General features: G+C 40.8%; 1 protein-coding gene across 4 annotated transcripts in view; it reads right to left on the reverse strand.

Moving 5' to 3' along the window:
• Positions 1–650: 650 nt before the first annotated feature.
• LOC149234433 (transferases, transferring acyl groups) overlaps positions 651–21,166 on the reverse strand; it is a 415,828-nt gene continuing 395,312 nt past the window's right edge. For all 4 annotated transcript variants that reach the window (XM_089371840.1, XM_089371839.1, XM_089371841.1 and 1 more), the window contains 2 exons: positions 1,603–1,701; positions 651–1,345 (listed from right to left, as the gene is read on the reverse strand). In XM_089371840.1, coding sequence (XP_089227966.1) covers positions 1,193–1,345; positions 1,603–1,701 — 252 coding nt within the window. In that variant the 3' untranslated portion in view covers positions 651–1,192. The remainder of the gene's footprint in view (positions 1,346–1,602; positions 1,702–21,166) is intronic.

Consider the following 21,166-nt stretch of genomic DNA (forward strand, 5'->3'; position numbering starts at 1 on the left):
GGAAACTGCTGCGTTATCTTCACCAAAAGCTTCAACATGTTTCCAATAAAACATTGAATATTTTTTCAAACAGGCTAATCTCATTTACAAAAGGTTGAGGTGAAGCTCTATTTTTAGCTGGTGACTGGTAAAAATGGAAAATATAACAAATGATAATTGTTAGCTACAGAATTTCCCTCTTTGACATTGCCATCAATGAACTGCAGAAGATCAACAATATAAGGAGGAAAATTGGACCAATCAAGAAACAAGACAACTAATAGAGCAAGAAAGAGCCATTAGATTATGCAAGGAAGAACAGACTCAATTCGGATGGGAAAAAACTATCCCCTGCAGATTTCTGTCATGTACGCAATAACCTAAATTGGATCTTGCGTTTTGAACACCTATAGCTCTTTGCAGTTGCATGCAGAGAGGAACAAGCTCCCACATTGGATGAGAAAAAATACCTCGTGGATATCTATTTAACCATAGCCTATACGCTCTGTTTATTCAGGTCTTGAAGCTAAACAATAATAGCTCTAGACAGCTGCTCATCTAAAAGTTCAAAAAAAGCATTGACCGTATTCCTTATTTTTCTACATATAGATGCACCATGAAAATGCATTGGGATAGATATTTGCTACTAGCTCAATTGTCTTATACTAATGTGAATAAAACAAGCATCACAATTTTATTGAACAATATAAAACTTCCGGGGTTTCTTTTCAAAGTATGCAACTATGTTGGTCAGCTATGAATTGATGAATATTATGCAAGGAAGAAAATTCAATAATGTTTTAATGTTGCTCACATGCACTGAAATGTGTGCATCAATGAAAGACATGATACATGTGCATATATATCACATTGCCTGTCACTTTATGGAGAACCCTAAACTACAATCACTAAGTTCGTTATTGTTAACAAAACTTATTCTGGAATTAAGATATAGCCATGCAATGATTCCCGCATGAAGGATGACCAAAGTCAAATTTATTTTGAAATGAAGCCTAACAAATAGGCCTTGATGTAATAAAAACGCAGAACTGTAATTCTCTGAATCCCTCAACGATAGAAACGATGTAATGCACTTCATGCATTTTCTCACAACCTTACAACAACGTTCCTTTAAAGAAGCCAGTATCATCAAGAGTTTTCTCACTGTATACTGTAAAATTTATTATTTCAACTAAACATGAATTGATTCGGTCTACCAGAATTTTAGTCTTAAATTCTGAAACTTCAGAACTGCGACCCCTGAAACCAAAACCACTGCGTATAAAAGTAAAATGCAGTAGGCTAGGAATGGAGAAACAAAAACAGTAGTCATCGACACATTTACAAGGCCCGTTAATATATTTGCCTGCAGAGAATAGAAAAATATATTATATATGATATCAATGAAAAACAGTAAATGACATTCCTAAAGGAAAATAGGGAAAAGGTGAAGATCCTTTTTAAGCATGCAATCTATCAAAATAATTAAAATTTTAAATCCACCAGCCTCAACCAATAATGCTTGGCTACTAGATTATTTATTTTGGAAGCCTGAAATATACCACATTAAAAGTTCAGCATAGTGTGACATGTAATTAAAGCAATGGGCCACTGGAGACACACCAGGAGGAAAGTCACAAGCATATTCTGATCAAAGACTTCCTCAAGGACCAATGATTTTCTTGTGGGGACCAAATCTGAGAGCATAAGCATCCCAAGAACCTGTAGAAGGGTCAACAAACACAATGTAAATATTTTTCTCATTTTTCCAATTTCTCAAGGCATGTCATGCTATGGTTCTAGGTAGGGAACACATGTTAGGTTAGAATCAGCAGTATGCAACTTATGTATTAAAAGATAATTTTCATGCGATAGGAAAGGATACATTTATGTAAGAACAATAGGATGATTGTTACTACAAAATCTAGCAGCCTAGTGCAAAGCCTCACTGGGCACTCTAGGTCTATGGCAACAATGAGATCAGCCACCACTGTCACCTTAGTGGCCTTTCTCCTTCTGTATTGTGGTTGGATATTATTTCACAAAGGAGGTTTCCTCAACAGGCCTCAAAGATTAACCCAAGGAATCCCAGGAAAAATACCCTCCTAGGAACCTTTTAATTAGACACCCCATAAATGTATTCAATAAGGTAGGGTTCCAGCTGAAAGTGAAGTAGCGAGTGCAAACTTCAAAGAACCTTTAGCTAAGTTTAGAGGGTTGAGATAAGTCTAGAAGATGCTCAAATAGATTCCAAACATATGCACCATTAATTAAACAATTACTGGTATAAATTAGGGTTGAGATAATGACAATTTGCAGCATCCAAAATTTATAACAGCAATAAAAGCAACCTATAAATGATGATGAATAATAAAATATCAAAGGCTATTGAATAGGTAAACAAGAAAAAGGCTAAATCAAACTTTTCAATGGCTAAACAAGCACAAAATGTTGGAGAATATAACTAGGTTCGGTCTTCATAAATATTATATCAATATGTATTTTATGTGAAAATAAACAAAAATCATTATTGTTATCATTTTTATTATCAAAACATGTTCTTCATGCTTTGTATTGGTCAAAAGAAAATTTAGAAGGGCATGTTCTTCACTACCCTTGCAAAAGAAATCAATTTGAAAATTTCCAAGTGTCATTGGTCTCACCAAGTTGCCAAGTCGACCTTCCAAGAGTTAAAATTGGCAACTAGGGCCAAACTCCATGTGGGTCATTTGATTTATGGCAGCTGATATTTTTCTTAGATTCCTCTCTCCGAGAGGTGTCGGATTGATCTAAAGATCATCCGATTCCGACATGTATTTATGGAGATATGAATTTATTTGTAATATTGACAATTTGTCAAGGTCAGCCAGCAAGCAAATTACCCCCAGCTCAACCTCAACATTGCATTTCAATAGAGGAGACCTCAAGTCATTTGAGGAGCACATCGCTCTTGATTTCTCTCTCCACTCGTTTGGGGTTTATCCTCTCACAAAGAGGACATGGTGGAAAGAAAGGTCAAGAGGGAGACCTAGCTGCAGTCTTAAAGGAGACATAGCCGCAGTCATAAAGGTGCCCTAGCCTAAGTCACCAGATTCGCCGAATTTGAACCATTAAATTCGAAATTCGGCGATGTTCAAGGGCAAACGAACATATTTGTTCGAGTTCGCCATTAAATTCGGCGAACTCGAATTTCAAGTCGAATTTGATTTTTTGTCGAATAAAATCGCATGAAATTCGTTTAAAATTGTTGAAATTCGCCTCCAGTTCATTAAATTCGTTTTTTTTTTCGCGCACCCGCAGGTTTTATTGTTCCTGTTTGGGACCTAGGTTTCATTGTTTCATTGTTTCATTGGCGCCGGCGGTCCAGACTCGTCACTCAGCAGACGCCATACTCCAGTCTCCAGTCACGATCGTAACTTGTAAGGGCTTGTGTTTACCAGTCTCCATACCGACTCCTAGATTTGAAGCTTCAGAACGCTGTCCAGTCTCCATACCGATAGGCGATACGTAAGGGCTTTGAACCTTTGGTGCGTTGGTCTGGGTGCAAAACTGTAGGCCGAGAAAACTGCAGGCGTGCCCACTGCCGCGTGAGTCTACAGCGTGAGTCCACTCTCTATGCATTTCCATCTCTGATTGAATGTGTGGAGGGTCCTAAGTTTATATGTAATATTTTGTGCATGAGCTGCTTCTGCCTGTGGTAAATTATGCGAGTATTTACTTGCAATTGTTTTAATTTTTATGGTAAATTTATTCGAAGCCAGAGATGCTGTTAAGCAGATGAGAAATTGAGGACAAGCATTTTGGAAGTCATGTATGCTTTACGTTATAAACTTATATGTTACCCTGGGACTCAAAGCATAGTCTACCATCAGATATGTTACCCTGAACTATGTTGGGAAGTTAAATCTCCTAACTTTTATTGTGTCACAACTTTTAATATCTGCTGTAGCTTACTTAGAAGAGATTTACACACAACCTACAAAGCAGAGCTGTCAGAGTTTGTTCAATGTATATTCCGATCATCTTCTTGAGGCCTCTATGCTGCATGAGTTACAAACCAAATGACCATTATTACAAATGGCCTTTGTTATACACTCGATCAATGCTGCTCAAAGTTAAGCCTAATGCTTTCCCCTAGTCTTTATATCTAAATATAACTATAAGCAACATATAATCATTGCTCAACTACACCTGTTTAAGTAAAATTAAAATTTCTCGCCATCCAGAAACCTTTATTTGAGCCATTAACTTTGTAACAATTTATCAATGGTGACTCACGGGTCACCCAGTTCTTACTAGTGTCTGAGTTATTCAGTAATGACCTTCAGGGTTCAACAGATTAAAGTCCAAACCATGCATTTCATTTACATTTATTGTTTTTTTTATGTTTTCTCAAGTTTTTCACCCGGATGGTTGATAAGTTATAGGGTCTTCTAGGGCTGCCCTTCCACAGTGACAAGGCTGCTCTTTTGTCACACAACTTGGGGCATCAAGGAATTCCCACTTAACTATGTCAAATGTATTCCTTGTCCAGAGTACTTAAGGGCCAGGGCTTCACACTGTTGTCTCAAATTCTTAAACATGCATCACCTAGCAACCAATTAACATAAGAGACAAGTTATTGTAGCTCTTGAAGGCTCCTCCTTCCACTTCCAGCTGTCTGCACCAATGCCTGAGCACATTTGTTCTGTATTTTAGGACACCAGATCAACCCTTAACCAATCTTCACACCATCCTTCAATTACTTCGTTCTTCCTTATACAAGATCTGTCCGATTAGCACCTTACTTCTGGGGATATGTAGCCTTGGCCCTTATTTGGAGTTGTTCTAACCATAGTCCAGTTTCCCAAACAAGACTTGGCCCTACCTGTAAATGTAATAGTTCTGATAACTTGAGCCTTGTTCAAAGAAGAAGAACCACCAAACATGTGCCCAAATCAGGAAGCTTATTCATAATAAATTCACAGGAAGCTTGAGTGCAGAATCCTGACTTCTGCCATCTTATTCAAATTCAGGACCTGTTTGTATCACAAAGACAGCTTTCGATTTAAAACAAAAATATAGGCTGCCATTTCCTTATCTGAGGTGGTTCGGTTCGGTTTATATTTCTGTGTAGAAGTGACTTGTTAATCTTGAAATATGTTTGCTGTCAGCCTGTAGGCTGTCACAGTTTGATCATGAACATTTGCTTTACAAGTTTACATGACTAACAAAAATGTAATTTCAAAAAAAATTGCAGGCATTTCAGACATTGCAGTGTCAGACATTTCAGACTTCTAAATTCCAATGGCACCCCCAAAATCAACTGCTGTAGCTTGGAATTTTATCCAAAAGATGGTTTTAATCTTTCATGTCAGCTGTGTGGACATAATTTCACTGGCACTTTGACTAGAGCAGTGGATCACCTTCTCGGTATTAGCAATGGAAGTGGAGGTGGTGTTGAAGCCTGCACTATGATCACTGATGAACAAAAAGCCAAAGTGGAGAAAGACCATTCCAGTTCACAGATGCAAAGGCAGAAAAGGGTGAATAAGAGGCAGCGAATTGAGAGAGAGATTGCCATGTCTTCCTCCAACACCATTAATTCAGTTTCAAACATTGGTGGATCAAGTTCTACAGCTCCTCAAGCAAAAACAGGTGGGCTGAAAACATTAAATCAATTCTGGAAACCTGTTGAGAAACAGGAAGTTGATGACGCTGTTGCTGAGTATTTTTATGCATGTGCAATTCCCTTTAATGTGGCGAGGAGTCCATATTTTAAAAATGTAATTAAAAAGGCCATTGATTTTGGGAAGGGCTATGTTCCTCCTGGATCTGAAGCTTTAAGGACAACTTTGCTAAAGAGAGCGAAAGACAGAGTGACAGGAAAGTTGGCTGATATTAAAGAGTCCTGGAAGCTTACAGGATGCACAATTTTGAGTGATGGTTGGTCAGATTTGTGTCATCGCCCATTGATCAATGTGCTTGTTTATTGTCCTCAAGGGGTACTTTTCTTGAAGGCAGTGAATGCAATGGATCGAGTGAAGACATCAGAATTTATTTTTGGAATTTTGGATGAAGCGATTCAAGAAGTTGGGGTGGAAAATGTTGTCCATGTTGTTACAGATAATGCATCAAATTGTGTTGGTGCAGGGAAGCTGATTATGGAAAAATATGGGCAGATTTATTGGACCCCTTGTGCAGCTCATTGCTTGGATTTAATGTTGCATGACTTAGCCAAATTTCCTTGGGTCAATGAAACAATCCGAAGAGCCAAATCAATTTCAAACTTCATCATCAACCATCGTCTCACTTTGAGCATATACAGGAAGAATGCATCAAAAGAGTTGTTGAGGCCTTGTGATACAAGGTTTGCCACTTTTTATATTACTCTGAAAAGAGTTGTTGAGGAAAAAGCGAGCCTAAGAGCTGTTTTTTGTAGCACTGAGTGGGAGAGATCTACCCTCTCAAAAGAAACTAAGGGGAAAAATGTTGAACAAATAGTGCTCAATAATGGCTTTTGGGAAAATGCAAACAAAGTTTTAAAAATTTGTGGCCCAATTGTTAATGTGCTCCGCATGGTTGATGGTGACAAACCTTGTATGGGTTTTGTTTATGAAAGCCTTGATCGTTGCAAAGAGGCCATTGCAACTGCTTTTGATAATGTGGAAGCTGATTACAAGGAGATATGGGATTTAATTGATCATAGATGGAAGATGATGCATAGTCCATTACACGCAGCAGCATGCTATTTGGACCCTGATTGTTTGGGTTACCAAGACATAGGGACGAAGAAATCATGAATGGACTTATCCAATCTATTGAGAAGCTAAATCTAGATCCAGAGATTGCAGGTTTGATTAGACGTCAGTTGAGAGCATACAGGTTAGAAGAAGGATTATTTGGAACAAAATCAGCAAAGTATGATAGGAGCAAAAGTGATCCAGCACTATGGTGGGAATTTTATGGTTCAGGGGCACCAGAATTGCAAACTTTTGCAATTCGTATCTTAAGCCAGGAAACAAGTGCATCAGCATGTGAAAGGAATTGGAGTTCCTTTGACCACATTCATTCCAAAAAAAGAAATAGACTGTCATCTGGAAAATTAGAAGATCTTGTTTATGTTCGTAGTAATTTGCAGTTGGCATTGAAGAATGTGGCTAAAGAGTCATCCAATTCTTCTACTCCGTGGATCGATCCTGTTCCAAATGCAACAATGGATGATGCTGATTTGTACATTGATAGTGACATAAACACTGACAGGGAATTCACTGATGAATCTGGTACTGAAGCATCTAGCGGATTCACATCTCATACTGCTCTTGATGACATAGAACTTTTTGATGTAACAAGTGGGCAACAGGAACGTCAAGAATAAAACTTGTGTTCCTGTTTTAGATTTCTAGTTTAGTTTTTGCATGAACAATTTGCTAAAGCCTAAAACTGCCAAGCTAGCTGCTACTTTAAAGTTTAAAGTTTAAACTGTCTTTTTATCTTATAAATTATAATGCAGAGTTTTTCATTGAACTGCCAAAAGAATATATATTTGCTGTTCATTAATTAAATATCTTAGCATACAAGGGGTCCCCTACTGGGAAACTGTTTTTGTATATTTTTTTTATGCCAATCTATGATCTATCTTTAAAAAACAGTTATGAATGGTTGCTCACAGCCTACAGGACTTGCTGCACTGGTCTGTTCTGAATTCTGTACAATTCTTTTCAAGTTATTTAGTGTTTCCATGTAATGATAGGTACATACTATCTATAGGGACATCAATGATCTGTTTTAAATCTTTTATGTTTTATATGTCAAGTTCTGTATACATGAACAGTAGTGGAAGCTCTCTCTCTCTCCGAGGGCCTGAATTAATATATAAGAACATTTTTGCTTGATCTTTAAGAAACAAATGGCACGTAGTTCAGTTATTCTAAAACAGAACAGAAACAGCTATACTAAATGCATTTGAAGTTGCCATACCATTTCTCATATGCATATGATATATCTATCTTTAATATACATTTTTTTTTCGAATTTCTATATGTCGAATTTTATGTCGAATTTTATCGACAAAATTTGAGTTGCCGAACTTTATTTGAATTTCATGGTCCTCGAACTCGAACTCGAACTCGAACCTGGTGACTTAGGCCCTAGCTGCAATCAAGGAGGAGGCCTGATCAGCAGTGAAGTGCAAGCCCTATACGCAGTCAAGAAGGAGTCCTAAACACAGTCAAAAGCGAGAGCCCTAACCGCAGTCAAAAGGAGGCTTAGCCACAGCAAAGAGAGGCCCTTATCTGCAATTAAGAAGAAGCCCTTAATCCGCATACAAGCAAGGCTCATCCGTAGTCAATACGCAGCAAAAGAACGCCTCAATCCGCAGTCAAAGGAGAGACCCTAGCCACAGCAAAGGGAGCCCTAATGCAGCAAGAAGAAGAAGCCTGTTGACAGCATGGAAGAAGCATGAGAATTTCGGCTGTGCTGTAGATGACAGCAGTCATTTAAGGGCTGTTTCAGTGGTCCGTTTAGAGGACAGAACTGCTGGTTGACCGTTGGAGGGCTGAGTCCCTGTTCTTGGAGGCCGAGGCTAGGAGGTATGCTTGAGGACTTGCTGGAGGGTGGACAGTCCTAGGAAAAGCTGCCGTAGGCCTAGTCAAGGTCCTGTTGAGTGCTGCAGCTGAGTTAGGGAGACTAGTACTTGCGTTGGGCTTGAAACTGCCCTAAAGGAGCAGCGTGGAGGGCAGCATTCCATTGGAGGACAGCCACAGTCAATAGGAGTTATTATGGGCCAGTTTGATGCGCTGTTAGGGACTGTGGTTAGTGCCCTAACCAGTTCCAGATTTGCAGTATTGCAGCAAGTTCATGAGCAGTGTTTGTGCTGATACATCTTGCTGTTGGAGGCTGAGTTGACTGAGCTTTGACTAAGCTTGATTGGAGGACAAATCTGACCTGTTTGACCAGTGTTGACTTTTTTGGTTATGGTTTGCTGTTGCTGTCATAAAATATCAGTTTTGTATATTTGTACTATCTCTCTCTCTACTGAACTATTGAAGAATATAAGAAGAATTGATCAAGGGTTTCCCCACATTGGGGTTTGTCCCTGGCTGGTGCCACAGCTTGTGTCCTCTTGTCTTGGCTTGTCTTCTACTGTTTATGTTTATGTTCTATCTGCATTTTACTATCATGTTAATGTAATTGCTAAACTAGACATTGATATTGGACTAACAAGAAAATTGAAGTAAATTGCTCTTAAGCATAGAACATAGCTAAATTTAACATGGTATCAGAGCTGAGGTGAAGACAAAGCCCAAGCAAGAGTGAAAGAGCAATCACCGAAGACAATTGGACAAGGACAAAAAGCTCAATGGGTTCCTCATCCCACTTCCCGGCTGAAGACAAGCTCCGTGAAAAGTCTGACTATCACGGATGGAAGATGTCTCTTGATCTGACATTAGAAGAACAAGTGTTGGATTATATGAAGGGTAAAATCCCTGAGCCTCCTTCAAATGCACCAGCGACTACAAAGAACAAGTACAACAAGGTTGAAGTCAAAGCGGAGAAGATTATTAGAGATTCCATTGACAAGCATCTGGTGGCTTACATCTCTGATCTAATCACCTCCAAGGAGATCTACGACAAATTGGTAAGCATGTCCAAGGTTAGTGATGCAAATCAAATTTTATTTCTCAAAAATAAGCTGAAGGATATTAAGAAGGGCAAGGATGAGGATATTCAATCCTACTTCTTAAGGATCACTTAGATCAAGAATGATCTTCTATCGATTGGAGAAGCCATTCTTGACAGGGAACTTACTATCACTACCCTAGGAGGGCTCCCACACAAGTGGTGTATATTTAGAACCACTATTCTCAATAATGATCGAATTCTTGGATTTGAAGAATTGATGTCAAGGTGCATTCAAGAAGAAACAAGAATGGCAGAGCAAGAAATGCCTTCTAAATTTCTAATAGAGGCAACCCCACTGCTTTCTCCGCTCATGCCAAAAGGAGAAATAATGTAGGGTCTAAAGGTCACTTCAATGGAAAGCCCGGATCTAAGGGTGGAAGGAAGGGCAGGTGCTTTGTTTGCAATAAGTTTGGCATATGCGAGGGAGTTTCCAAATAGAAGGGACTCATCACATAATGATGATCACAATCATTCCAGTGGCAACATCAACAACAATGATTGAAGGAATGACAGGTACAATGGCAAAGGAAAAAGGAATGCAGGATATCAAGGAAATGGTCAACCCTCCAAGAAAGAAAGGAACTCCAGGTATGAAGAATCAAATTTTGTTGACAATAAGCTAAAGGATTACTATCTTATATTGGCCCTCTCCACTACCTCTCCTTCGGACACTTTGGGAAATTGGCTTATTGATAGTGGTGCTTCAAGGCACTTCACCGAATACAAGGAAGCTCTCTCTAATCTGATAGAGAAGGAAACAAACTTGGAGATTATTCTTAGCGACAATGCCACCTATCCCGTAAAGGGTGTAGGGAATGTGACCCTTCAATTGAATCAAGGTAACACGATTCATTTACAAGAAGTTCTATATGTACCTGATCTCAGGTAGAACCTGGTGTCCATTTTGGCAATGGAAGACAAATATTACAAGGTGGCATTCATTGATGGAAAGGTACGTTCTTGAAAAGAAATTTTAATGATGCTTTTACTCTTGGGTTCAGGGTTGGCTCTTTGTATCAAGTTGCAAGAAGTCCATTGGGGGCCATGTCTTGTGACACATCTCTACAATCTGAACTATGGCACCAGAGGTTTGCCCATCTTCATTACAAGGCCCTACCCGATGTAAGACAGATGGTGATAGGGATGTCTGAGTTCAAAGAAGAGCGTGAAGGTATATGTTCGGATGTACCGAGGGAAAGCTTACTAGGGGACCATTCCCCTCAAGTAATATCAAGACCACAGATGTGGAACAACCTGAGGGACTTGAGGTTCATGACCAGGAATCTCCTATATGTAGGTTGAAGAAAGCTCTCTATGGTTTGAAGCAAGCACCCCGGGCTTGGTATGAGAGGATCGATGGCTATTTGATGAAACTGGGATTCACTAGGAGTGAAGTCAATCTGAACCTTTACTTTAAGGCTGAAGATGATAGACCTCTCATACTGATGCTTTATATGAATGACCTCTTTCTGGCAGGTGCAGACCCTCTCATTCACAAACGTAAGAGGGAGTTGGATTCTGAATTTGAGATGAAGGACCTAGGATTTATGCACTACTTCCTAGGGTTGGAGGTCTAGCAAAAGCCAAGAGAAATTTTCCTATCTCAAGGAAAATATGTTGTGAAGATATTGGAAAGATTTGAGATGGTGGACTACAAGCCTATGACTACCCCGATGAAGCTTAACTTTAAGAAGTTATGCGGTAGTGCTGCCGGATCTGAATTGGGAAATGCTTCTGAGTATCGTCAACTAATAGGAGCATTGATGTTCTTGGTGAACTCCTGTCCGGATATATGTTTTGCAGTTAACACGTTGAGCCAATATATGGTTGAGCCTCATCACACACATTGGATTGGTGTCGAGAATCTTCTAAGATATCTTCGGGGCACAATCACTCATGGACTGAGATACACTCCTGGAAATGTGAGGTTGCATGGTTATTCTGATGTTGATTGGGCAGGCAGTGTGGTGGATCGCAAGAGCACTTCTGGGTGTTGTTTCTCTTTGGGTTCTACTTCAATATCCTAGATGAGCAGGAAGAAGAAGTCGATTGCTTTGAGCATTGCTGAGGTTGAATACATAGCTGTGAGTATGGCCTCCTATGAAGTTGTCTAGTTGAGAAAGCTCTTCAGTGAGTTGTTTGGACACGTGTTGGATACCACCGTGATCTTCTGCGACAACTAGAGTGGGATCTCATTATCAAATAATTCTGTATTTCATGATCGCTCCAAGCACATAGACATCAGGTACCACTTTATATGGTATATGATACAGCGAGGAGCAATAAGGCTCCATCACATAGGGACTAATGAGAAGGTCGTCGATATTCTGACGAATCCCTTGGGAAAGGTCAAATTCTTGACTTTCCGAGAACAACTAGGAGTCATGGAGAGACCCTCTCCTGAGGGTCCTGTATGAGATGGACTTTGAGCTCTGGGAGCTCCGGGGGGCTTGGGGTACTTCTTGGAGCGATGAGCAACCATAGGGTGAGTGGTTCAGCCTTCCCCTAGTTGTTTGCTATGTAGGCAAGATGAGTGATTCATCCTTCTCCTGCAGAGACACAATCATAGGGTGAGTGGTTCAGCCTTCCCCTAGGATACCCCATGGCGACATGTAGGCAAGATGAGTGGTTCATCCTTCTCCTGTTGAGACACAATCATAGGTGAGTGGTTCAACCTTCCCCTAGTGATTTGTTGTGTACGGGGTGAGTGGTTCAATCTTCCCCTGGGATACCCCATGGCGACATGTAGGTAGGATGAGTGGTTCATCCTTCTCCTGTTGAGTCATCCTACTCATGCAGTTTGGGACTCATGGGAAGTACCTCTCATTTGGCAAATTAGTAGGGAAATGAGGATAGGGACCATAGTACTACCAATGGATGCATCATGTACTCCATATGCTAGGATGATATTGATCTAGGATCATTGGAACTGACTTCGGGTCAGTAAGAGTGGTATGAGACACTCTTTTACTTGGAACTGACTTCAGGTCAATAAGAGTGCTATGAGACACTCTCTTTTACTTGGAACTGACTTCGGGTCAGTAGAGAATGAAATGATCATTCTCGACCACTTCTTCTTCTTCATAGTTCAGCAAAGTAGTGCATTGATGGAAGAGATAGTACCGATGGACAAATGGACTAGCAAATCAAGTTCTCCCTAGTTGAGAGGGAGTGTTAAAATTGGCAACGAGGGCCAAACTCCATGTGGATCATCTTATTTATGGCAACTAATATTTTTCTTAGATTCCTCTCTCCGAGAGGTGTAGGATTGATCTAAAGATCATCCGATTCCGACATGTATTTATGGAGATATGAATTTATTTGTATTATTGACAATTTGTCAAGGTCGGCCAGCGAGCAAATTACCCCCAGCTCAACCTCAATGTTGCATTTAAATAGAGGAGACCTCGACTCATTTGAGGAGCACATCACTCTTGATTTCTGTCTCCACTCGTTTGGGTTTGTCCTCTCACAAAGAGGACGTGGTGGAAAGAAAGGTCAAGAGGGAGACCTAGCTGCAGTCCTAAAGAGACATAGCCGCAATCATAAAGGTGCCTTAGCCGCAGTCAAGGAGGAGGTCTGATGAGCAGTGAAGTGCAAGCCTTATATGCAGTCAAGAAGGAGCCCAATACGCAGTCAAGAAGGAGCCCTATATGCAGTCAAGAAGGGAGAGCCCTAACCGCAGTCAAAAGGAGGCTTAGCCACAGCAAAGAGAGGCCCTTATCCGCAATTCAGAAGAAGCCCTTAATCTGCAGACAAGCAAGGCTCTTATCCATAGTCAATATGCAGCAAAAGAACGCCTCAATCCGCAGTCAAAGGAGAGACCCTAGCCGCAGCAAAGGGAGCCCTAACGCAATAAGAAGAAGAAGCCTGTTGACAGCATGGAAGAAGCATGAGAATTTCGGGTGTGCTGTAGGTGACAGCGAAGTCATTTAAGGGTTGTTTCAGGGGTCCGTTTAGAGGACAGAACTGTTGTTTGGAGGGCCGAGTCCCTGTTCTTGGAGGCCATGGCTAGGAGGTATGCCTGAGGACTTGCTGGAGGGTGGACAGTCCTCCTAAGAAGTTGTCGCATGCCTAGTCAAGGTCCTGTTGAGTGCTGCAGCTGAGTTAGGGAGACTAGTCCTTGCGTTGGGCTTGAAACTACCCTAAAGGAGCAGCGTGGAGGGCAGCATTCCATTGGAGGACAGCTGCAGTCAATAGGAGTTATTCTGGGCCAGTTTGATGGGCTGTTAGGGACTCTGGTTAGTGCCCTAACCAGTCCCAGATTTGCAGTATTGCAGCAAGTTCATGAGCAGTGTTTGAGCTGATACATCTTGCTGTTGGAGGCTGAGTTGACTGAGCTTTGACTAAGCTTGATTGGAAGTCAAATCTGACCTGTTTGACCAGCGTTGACTTTGTTGGTTAGGGTTTGTTGTTGATGTCATAAAATATCAGTTTTGTATATTTGTACTATCTCTCTCTCTACTGAACTATTGAAGAATATAAGAAGAATTGATCAAGGGTTTCCCCACATTGGGGTTTGTCCCTGGCTGGTGCCACATCTTGTGTCCTCTTGTCTTGTCTTGTCTTCTACTGTTTATGTTTATGTTCTATCTGCATTTTACGATCATGCTAATGTCATTGCTAAACTAGACATTGATATTGGGCTAACAAGAAAATTGAAGTAAACTGCTCTTAAACATAGAACATAGCTAAATTTAACAGTTCAGTCTTCATAAATATTATATAATTATGTATTTTATGTGAAAATAAACAAAAATCATTATTGTTATCATTTTTATTATCAAGCATGTTCTTCATGCTTTGTATTGGTCAAAAGAAAATTTAGAAGGGCATGTTCTTCACTACCCTTGCAAAAGAAATAAATTTGAAAATTTTGAAGTGTCATTGGACCAAGTTGCCAAGTCGGCCTTCCAAGAGTTGAGCTTGGTGACACATGTACAATCTAAAGCCCATTTGGAAGGGAATGTCAGTATGAAGTGTCCACTTTTTCCCTTGGTTCGCAATCTTATTTACTCAATTGCACTAATGGATTGTTGTACTGGAAGGTGAGGAGACGCATTGCAGGTGGGTCTCCATTTGGACTAAGCCCTCCAGAGACTCATAATGGCACTTGTAGGGTGAGCACTGAGAGCGAGCCTTCTTGAAGAAAGTGTAACTAGGTTCGTTCTTCATAATGACATGATCTTTGTATTTGATGTAATAAAAGGAAATATTTTATTTTTGTAATCTTGGTACATGGGTTTCATGAGCAAGAAGTGTCTCTAGGTAAAAGACTTCTTCTTGATGTCTTTAGGATTTATTTAAATGTCAAAGAGTCATGTCATGTGTGTAGAAACTCTTTATGAGTTCATGTAAATATGTACAAGTCTTCAAAGTTGTGTAACAGCCCTCCAAGACCAAGATCAATGCCTCAAAAGCAAGCTCACTGAAATCTGCAAGCAAAACAACAAAGAAATCTTATGTCGACTCCAAAATGAATTAAATATATAAATGGATGTCATGTCGGCTTGAAAAAAGGACATGTCGGTTCATAAGTATACGTCGGCTCAAATGTATGGACATGACCACTATAAATACCCATCTAGGGTCAGCGAAAATGATCAAGAAATTTTTTTGGATTGCTCTGAAATTTCATATGGAGGAGTGTTGATTTGGGGTAGCATCGGATATGCTCTAGCCACAAAATTTGGTGGAGAGGTTGGGGCACATGAGATCTCCAATACCCAGAAAGGGTTCGTGCAGATTCTAAACAGTTTAGGAGATATTAAAATAATTAACATTTTTAATGGAGTCCCTAAGTCTAAACTTAGGGAAATTAAAATATTAATGTGGATTAATATAAAACTGTGTTAGAATGGTCCAAAAGACATGGATCAAGCCAGATCTAATCTTAGTCGTTGATTAAGGACTTAATCTCGGTCGTTGATATGTCAACAAGAAAAGTATAAGAGGAGGCTTGAGGGTTACTTGGAGAGTACACCAGAGTGATCAGTCATTCTATTCTCTAGAGAGGGGTTTGCTAAGAGAGATAGAATTAGTGATCAGTGGCAGCGAGGGGCAGTGAGTGCGAGGCAAAGAGGCAGAGACAATGCCAAGAGACCAGCGCAGAAGCAGAGAGAGGCAAACACAGAGCCAGAGGGAGCCACGGAGAGGCAACAGAGACTATGCAGAGCCAGAAGGGGACTGCGTCATCCACGCAGAGGCTACAGGAGTGACACAAAGAGCCAGAGAGGCGGCGCAGAGCCTCAGTAGGCTGACGCAGAGGGTTTTAGGCTGATGCAAAGGCCAGTAGGGCTGACGCTGGGCTTCAGATTGTGCTAGAGAGGGATTTCGTGGAGTAGGCTTTCCAAATACCTGTTTCCGAAGAGAGGTATTGCTGCCAGAATTTTTATCTCTGTTGGGTTAGCCAATTTGGCACCCAGTGTACTCAAAAAAGAGTTGCTTAATAATAAAACCCTCAGGTAGCTGCACCGGTTTTCCCGCATTGGGTTGTTCTAGGACATTAGTCCAAAAATAACGGTGTCATTTTGTGTGCTTGTATCTGTTTCCTTCAGTTGATGATCTGTAATATGTTGAGCATGCACTAGTGTTTATTTTCAGTATTTACATTGTAAATAACTTGTTAAGTAACAGAACAAGTAGGTAGGAATAAATCACTAAAGTGCATGGAGGGTTTTTAACAAGTAGACTTAGAAACTTCAACATGGTATCAGAGCATCACTGCAAATCACAGGAGAACTAAGGACATCAACCGAGCAGAGCAATAATAGCAGAAAACAATTGTCCGGAATGACAGAAGTTGTTTCTAGCAGAGCAACAACAAGGGAAGTGTGATGCAGTGCTTGCGTCATCAAGGATGAGCCAAGAAGAGGCAGCACAGAGGCTAAGGGAGGCAAAGGGAGACTCACGCAGAAGCTAGGAGGGCTGACGCAGTTGGCTGAGGAGGTTGGGTTGCTAGTGCTGGGATTGCGCAAAGCCTAGGAGCTCTCACCTTCAGGTTGTTGGGGTTTAGGAGGCTGTGAGAAAGTTGCAGAGTGGAGCTGGTGAGGTACTGTAGTCAAAACAGTACCTGATAGGGCAAGGCCAAGAGGAGGGAGTTGCTACCGAGGGTTTATAGCCGAGAAATCCAGATCAGTGATGTGGTTGCACAGACGATCAGAGTAGGGGGCATCTCGACATCGGCAGAAGGATTTCCAGGAGAGAAATTGAGATTTAGAGGGAGTCACATCGAGAACTTCCAAGAGGGAAGTAGAAGAGCATCATGGCACTACACAGAGTAAGAGACCAGGACAGACTGGACGTAGCGTCAAACTTCGCAGCCTGGAAGGTCAAAATCTTATCTGTACTTGACAGAAATCGTGTCAAGCACTGCGCCTTAGAGACGATAGCTAACCCAGTTGACCCAGCTGAGAATGAAAAGTACGAGGAGGCAATGGCGAGGGCCAAGAGCATCATCCTTAACGAGGTCAAGGACATGTAGTACCACACATTGCCGAGAAGGAAATGACAAATGAGATGTGGAGGGCCCTAAAGAAATTGTACCAGCATACTTCTGTGCAGAGAAGGATGTCATTAGAAAATCAGCTGAGGGCATATCAGATGAAGAAGGGAGAACCGATTGACACCTTCCTCGAAGGACTGAATGAGATCCGAGATCAGTTGACTTCCACAGAAGCCATGCCGGATCAGGAATTGATGGTGAGGACAACCTTGAATGCAATCTCAAAAGACTGGGAGGTATTTGTCTAAAGTTTATTGGGCAGAGGGACACTTCCACCTTGGGATGAGATGTGGGCAGATCTTCGCCAAGAAGAGATCAGACGACAGACAAAGGCGGGAAGCAGCAGTAAGGGAATCAGAGTCAAAAAGGAAGAGGAGGAAGATGTTGCCCTAGCATCTGAGGGAAAGAAAGAAAAGCGGAAGAAGAAGGATCTCTCCAAGATCAAGTGCTTCCACTATGGGGAGCTGGGTCATTATGCGACTCAGTGTCCAAGGAAGAAGAGTAAGGGAGAGTCTTCTGAGACTAAGGTAGCACCAGCAAGGGCAGAGAAGGAAGTGGAGACAGACGATCACTGTGCCATGAGTGCACACGCACCACTTGAGCGGAAGTGGGGAGACATCGAGCTGTAGTCAGGCGGTCTACAGGCGGTGAGGGGCAGGATCCTTGAGGTACCCATCCTCTTGGATTAGACCTTGCTACGGGAGCCCCGAAGAGGAGTAGCAAGACTGGCGGATGTGGGAACAGACGGATGCGGATGAAGCAGCAGAGAGAGCTACAGTGCAGGATTCCCAGGACGACGCGAGGCTAGCAGGATGCAACAGTGCAAGAGGCACGGGAGTGTTGCACCAGTGCAGGATGACACAGAGAGGTGTGCAACGGTGCGAGATGCAGGGAGTTGTTGCAGCAGCGTAGAGGTTAGAGAGGGAGAACTTGTCAGCGACAGAGGGAGCTTCAACATCAAGAGGGTCTCTAGCCCAACAGAGAGGTCAAAATTAGGAGATTAGTTACTTACTTCTCAGTAACTGAGTTGCAGTGCAGCAGTGGGAAACATGATGCAGCATGATGAGAAGAGATGCAGTGCAGATGCAGCAGTGGTAATGGCAGAGCCATGAGCAGTAGGACGGATGTAGAGGGCAGTGTCACAGGGTTCGTCGAACCTAAACGTTGAGGTCCGAAATTCGGCAAATTTCAAAAAAAAATCTTAAAGTTCAAGCAGGTTTGACTTTATCTTAGTTCCTGGCACCAGTTAAATTACATTGATGTTTTACCTTAAATTACTTTAACGTTATTTGACATCGACATATAAATTAAATTGCTTTAACCTTACAAAACATTATTTAACCGAAAATATCGATGTTTAAATTAAATTAAACATCAATATACTTCAAGTTAAATTACATGCATTGATGTTTAACCTTAAATGACTTTAACGTTATTTGAGATCAACATTTAAATGAAATTGCTTTAACCTTACAAAACAGTATTCAACCAATTTCGATTAAATTAAATTATTGTATGCAGTATTAGAGGAGATTTATTATTATCAAGACTATAATTATTATTACCTTGGTAGCCTGCAACGGTTAAGGCCGGGACCCACATTACAAACGACGACCTACCGCAAGCCGATAGGGAGATGTGGGGGAATAAAAGTTGACGTCACAGATCACGCATGAAAAACAAAAAATTAAATCTCATAATAAATTATATACAAACCTTATGGCAATGCCTTTAAGACTTTAATACAGGCAATTTGAATACCCTATGGAATCATTTCAAATATTTTAATTTCAAATTACTGGAACTTAGAAAAGAAATACATTGGACCAGGCTGCTCAGAGTCTTAAATTTTTTACGAAAATTATTTTTAATATATTTTAAATTATATTACATTAACAAAATTAGGGTATTGTTATTTTAAATATTATAAATTAATATAACTTATATTTCTGGAAAATTATAAATTTATTGGTATAGTATATGAAAAAATTATAAATATATATTACTTAAATGAATATAAAAGATTTATGTAATTTTAATTATTTTATATATATTTTTAAAATTATATACATGAACGAACTTAATGGCGAACCTCATCAAAAAATTCGAACTCGAATCGAACTTAATTGTAATCGAATTCGAATTCGAACCCGAACCATGTGATATTGGCAGAGGGAGCTGTCGTACAGATGCAGCAATGGCAGTGGCAGAGCCATGGGCAACAATGCAGAGGATGATGGGCAGCAGGCCTAGCATCAGCACAGGGACCGATGCCGGATGATCAGGGTGATACTCAGTGAGGAGTATTGCTAGAGCATAGTCCCCGCTAAAAGGGAGTGTTGATTTGGGGTAGCATTGGATGTGCTCTAGAAATGAAATTTGGTGGAGAGGTTGGGGCACATGAGATCTCCAATACCCAGAAAGGGTTTGGGCAGATTCTAAACAATTTAGGAGATATTAAAATAATTAAAATTTTTAATGGAGGCCCTAAGTCTAAACGTAGGAAAATTAAAATATTAATGTGGATTAATATAAAACTATTAGGGAAATTAAAATATTAATGTGGATTAATATAAAACTATGTTAGAATGGTCCAAAAGACATGGATCAAGCCAGATCTAATCTTAGTCGTTGATTAGGGACTTAATCTCGGCCGTTGATATGTCAACGAGAAAAGTATAAGAGGAGGCTTGAGGATTACTTGGAGAGTACACCAGAGTAATCAATCATTATATTCTCTAGAGCGGGGTTTGCTAAGAGAGATAGAATTAGTGATCAGTTGCAGCGAGGGGCAGTGAGTACGAGGCAGAGAGGTAGGGACAGTGCTGAGAGACCAACACAGAAGTAGAGAGAGGCAAACGTAGAGCCAAAGGGAGCCACGCAGAGGCAACAGAGACTACGCAGAGTCAGAAAGCGCCTGCGTCATCCACGCAGAGGCTGCAGGAGTGACACAGAGAGCCAGAGAGGTTGCGCAGAGCCTCAATAGGCTGATGCAGAGGGTTTCAGGCTGATGCAGAGGCCAGCAGGGCTGACGCTGGGCTTCAGATTGTGTTGGAGAGGGATTTTGTGGAGCAGGCTTTCCGAATACCTGTTTCCGAAGAGAGGTATTGCTGCCAGATTTTTTATCTCTGTCGGGTTAGCCAGTTTGGCACCCAGTGTACTCAGAAAAGAGTTGCTTAATAATAAAACCCTCAGATAGCTACACCGGTTTTCCCGCATTGGGTTTTTCCGGGGACATTAGTCCAAAAATAACGGTGTCATTTTGTGTGCTTGTATTTGTTTCCTTCAGTTGATGATCTGTAATATGTTGAGCATGCACTAGTGTTTATTTTCAGTATTTACATTGTAAATAACTTGTTAAGTAACGGAAGGAGGGTTTCTAACTGGTAGACTTAGAAACTTCAATAAGGAGCAGAGCCGTAGTTACGGTTTGACTGCACCTCGTTTGGGGTTTCGGTGTAGTGATAACCTCGGCTAAATGGAGCAGAATAATCTCGTGTAAAGACGCAGCACTAGCTTGGGTTCTGAACATTCTCGGCATTTCTATGTAGTGCAATCTCAGGCATTACAGTGATGATTGATCTCGCATGGTAGAGGAGCAATCATGGCATACGTAGATCAAACAGCAGTGATAGATCTACTTTTTGGGCTCAATAAAGATTATGTCAAGCAGTGTCTCACTCTCCTATATATATTACAGTCTTATGATGAAATAAGATTTCAACGTTAATGAAAAGATCCTCAGCATACTTGTGGAAGGAGACTTATAGTCTCATTAGTCATCACAGTATTCAGATTCTGTATGATGAAGTCTTGACATGTTATAAGGAGCAGTGACAAGGATCACTGTCCTGATCCTAGCATAACTGTAATCACAGTAGTTATGGGATTGTGATATGCCAGTAATCTTATCATCTGAAACTGCAGTAATGATCTCAGCGCAGCAAGGTGCAGGAGAGATGTAATGACAATGATCTTGGTGACACTATTCTATGTTGCAACAATAATGACTTCAATGCG

Source organism: Pinus tabuliformis, chromosome 8 (assembly GCF_031772625.1).
Source record: "Pinus tabuliformis cultivar Carrire ecotype Pingquan chromosome 8, CPIR1, whole genome shotgun sequence".
Taxonomy (NCBI): domain Eukaryota; kingdom Viridiplantae; phylum Streptophyta; class Pinopsida; order Pinales; family Pinaceae; genus Pinus; species Pinus tabuliformis.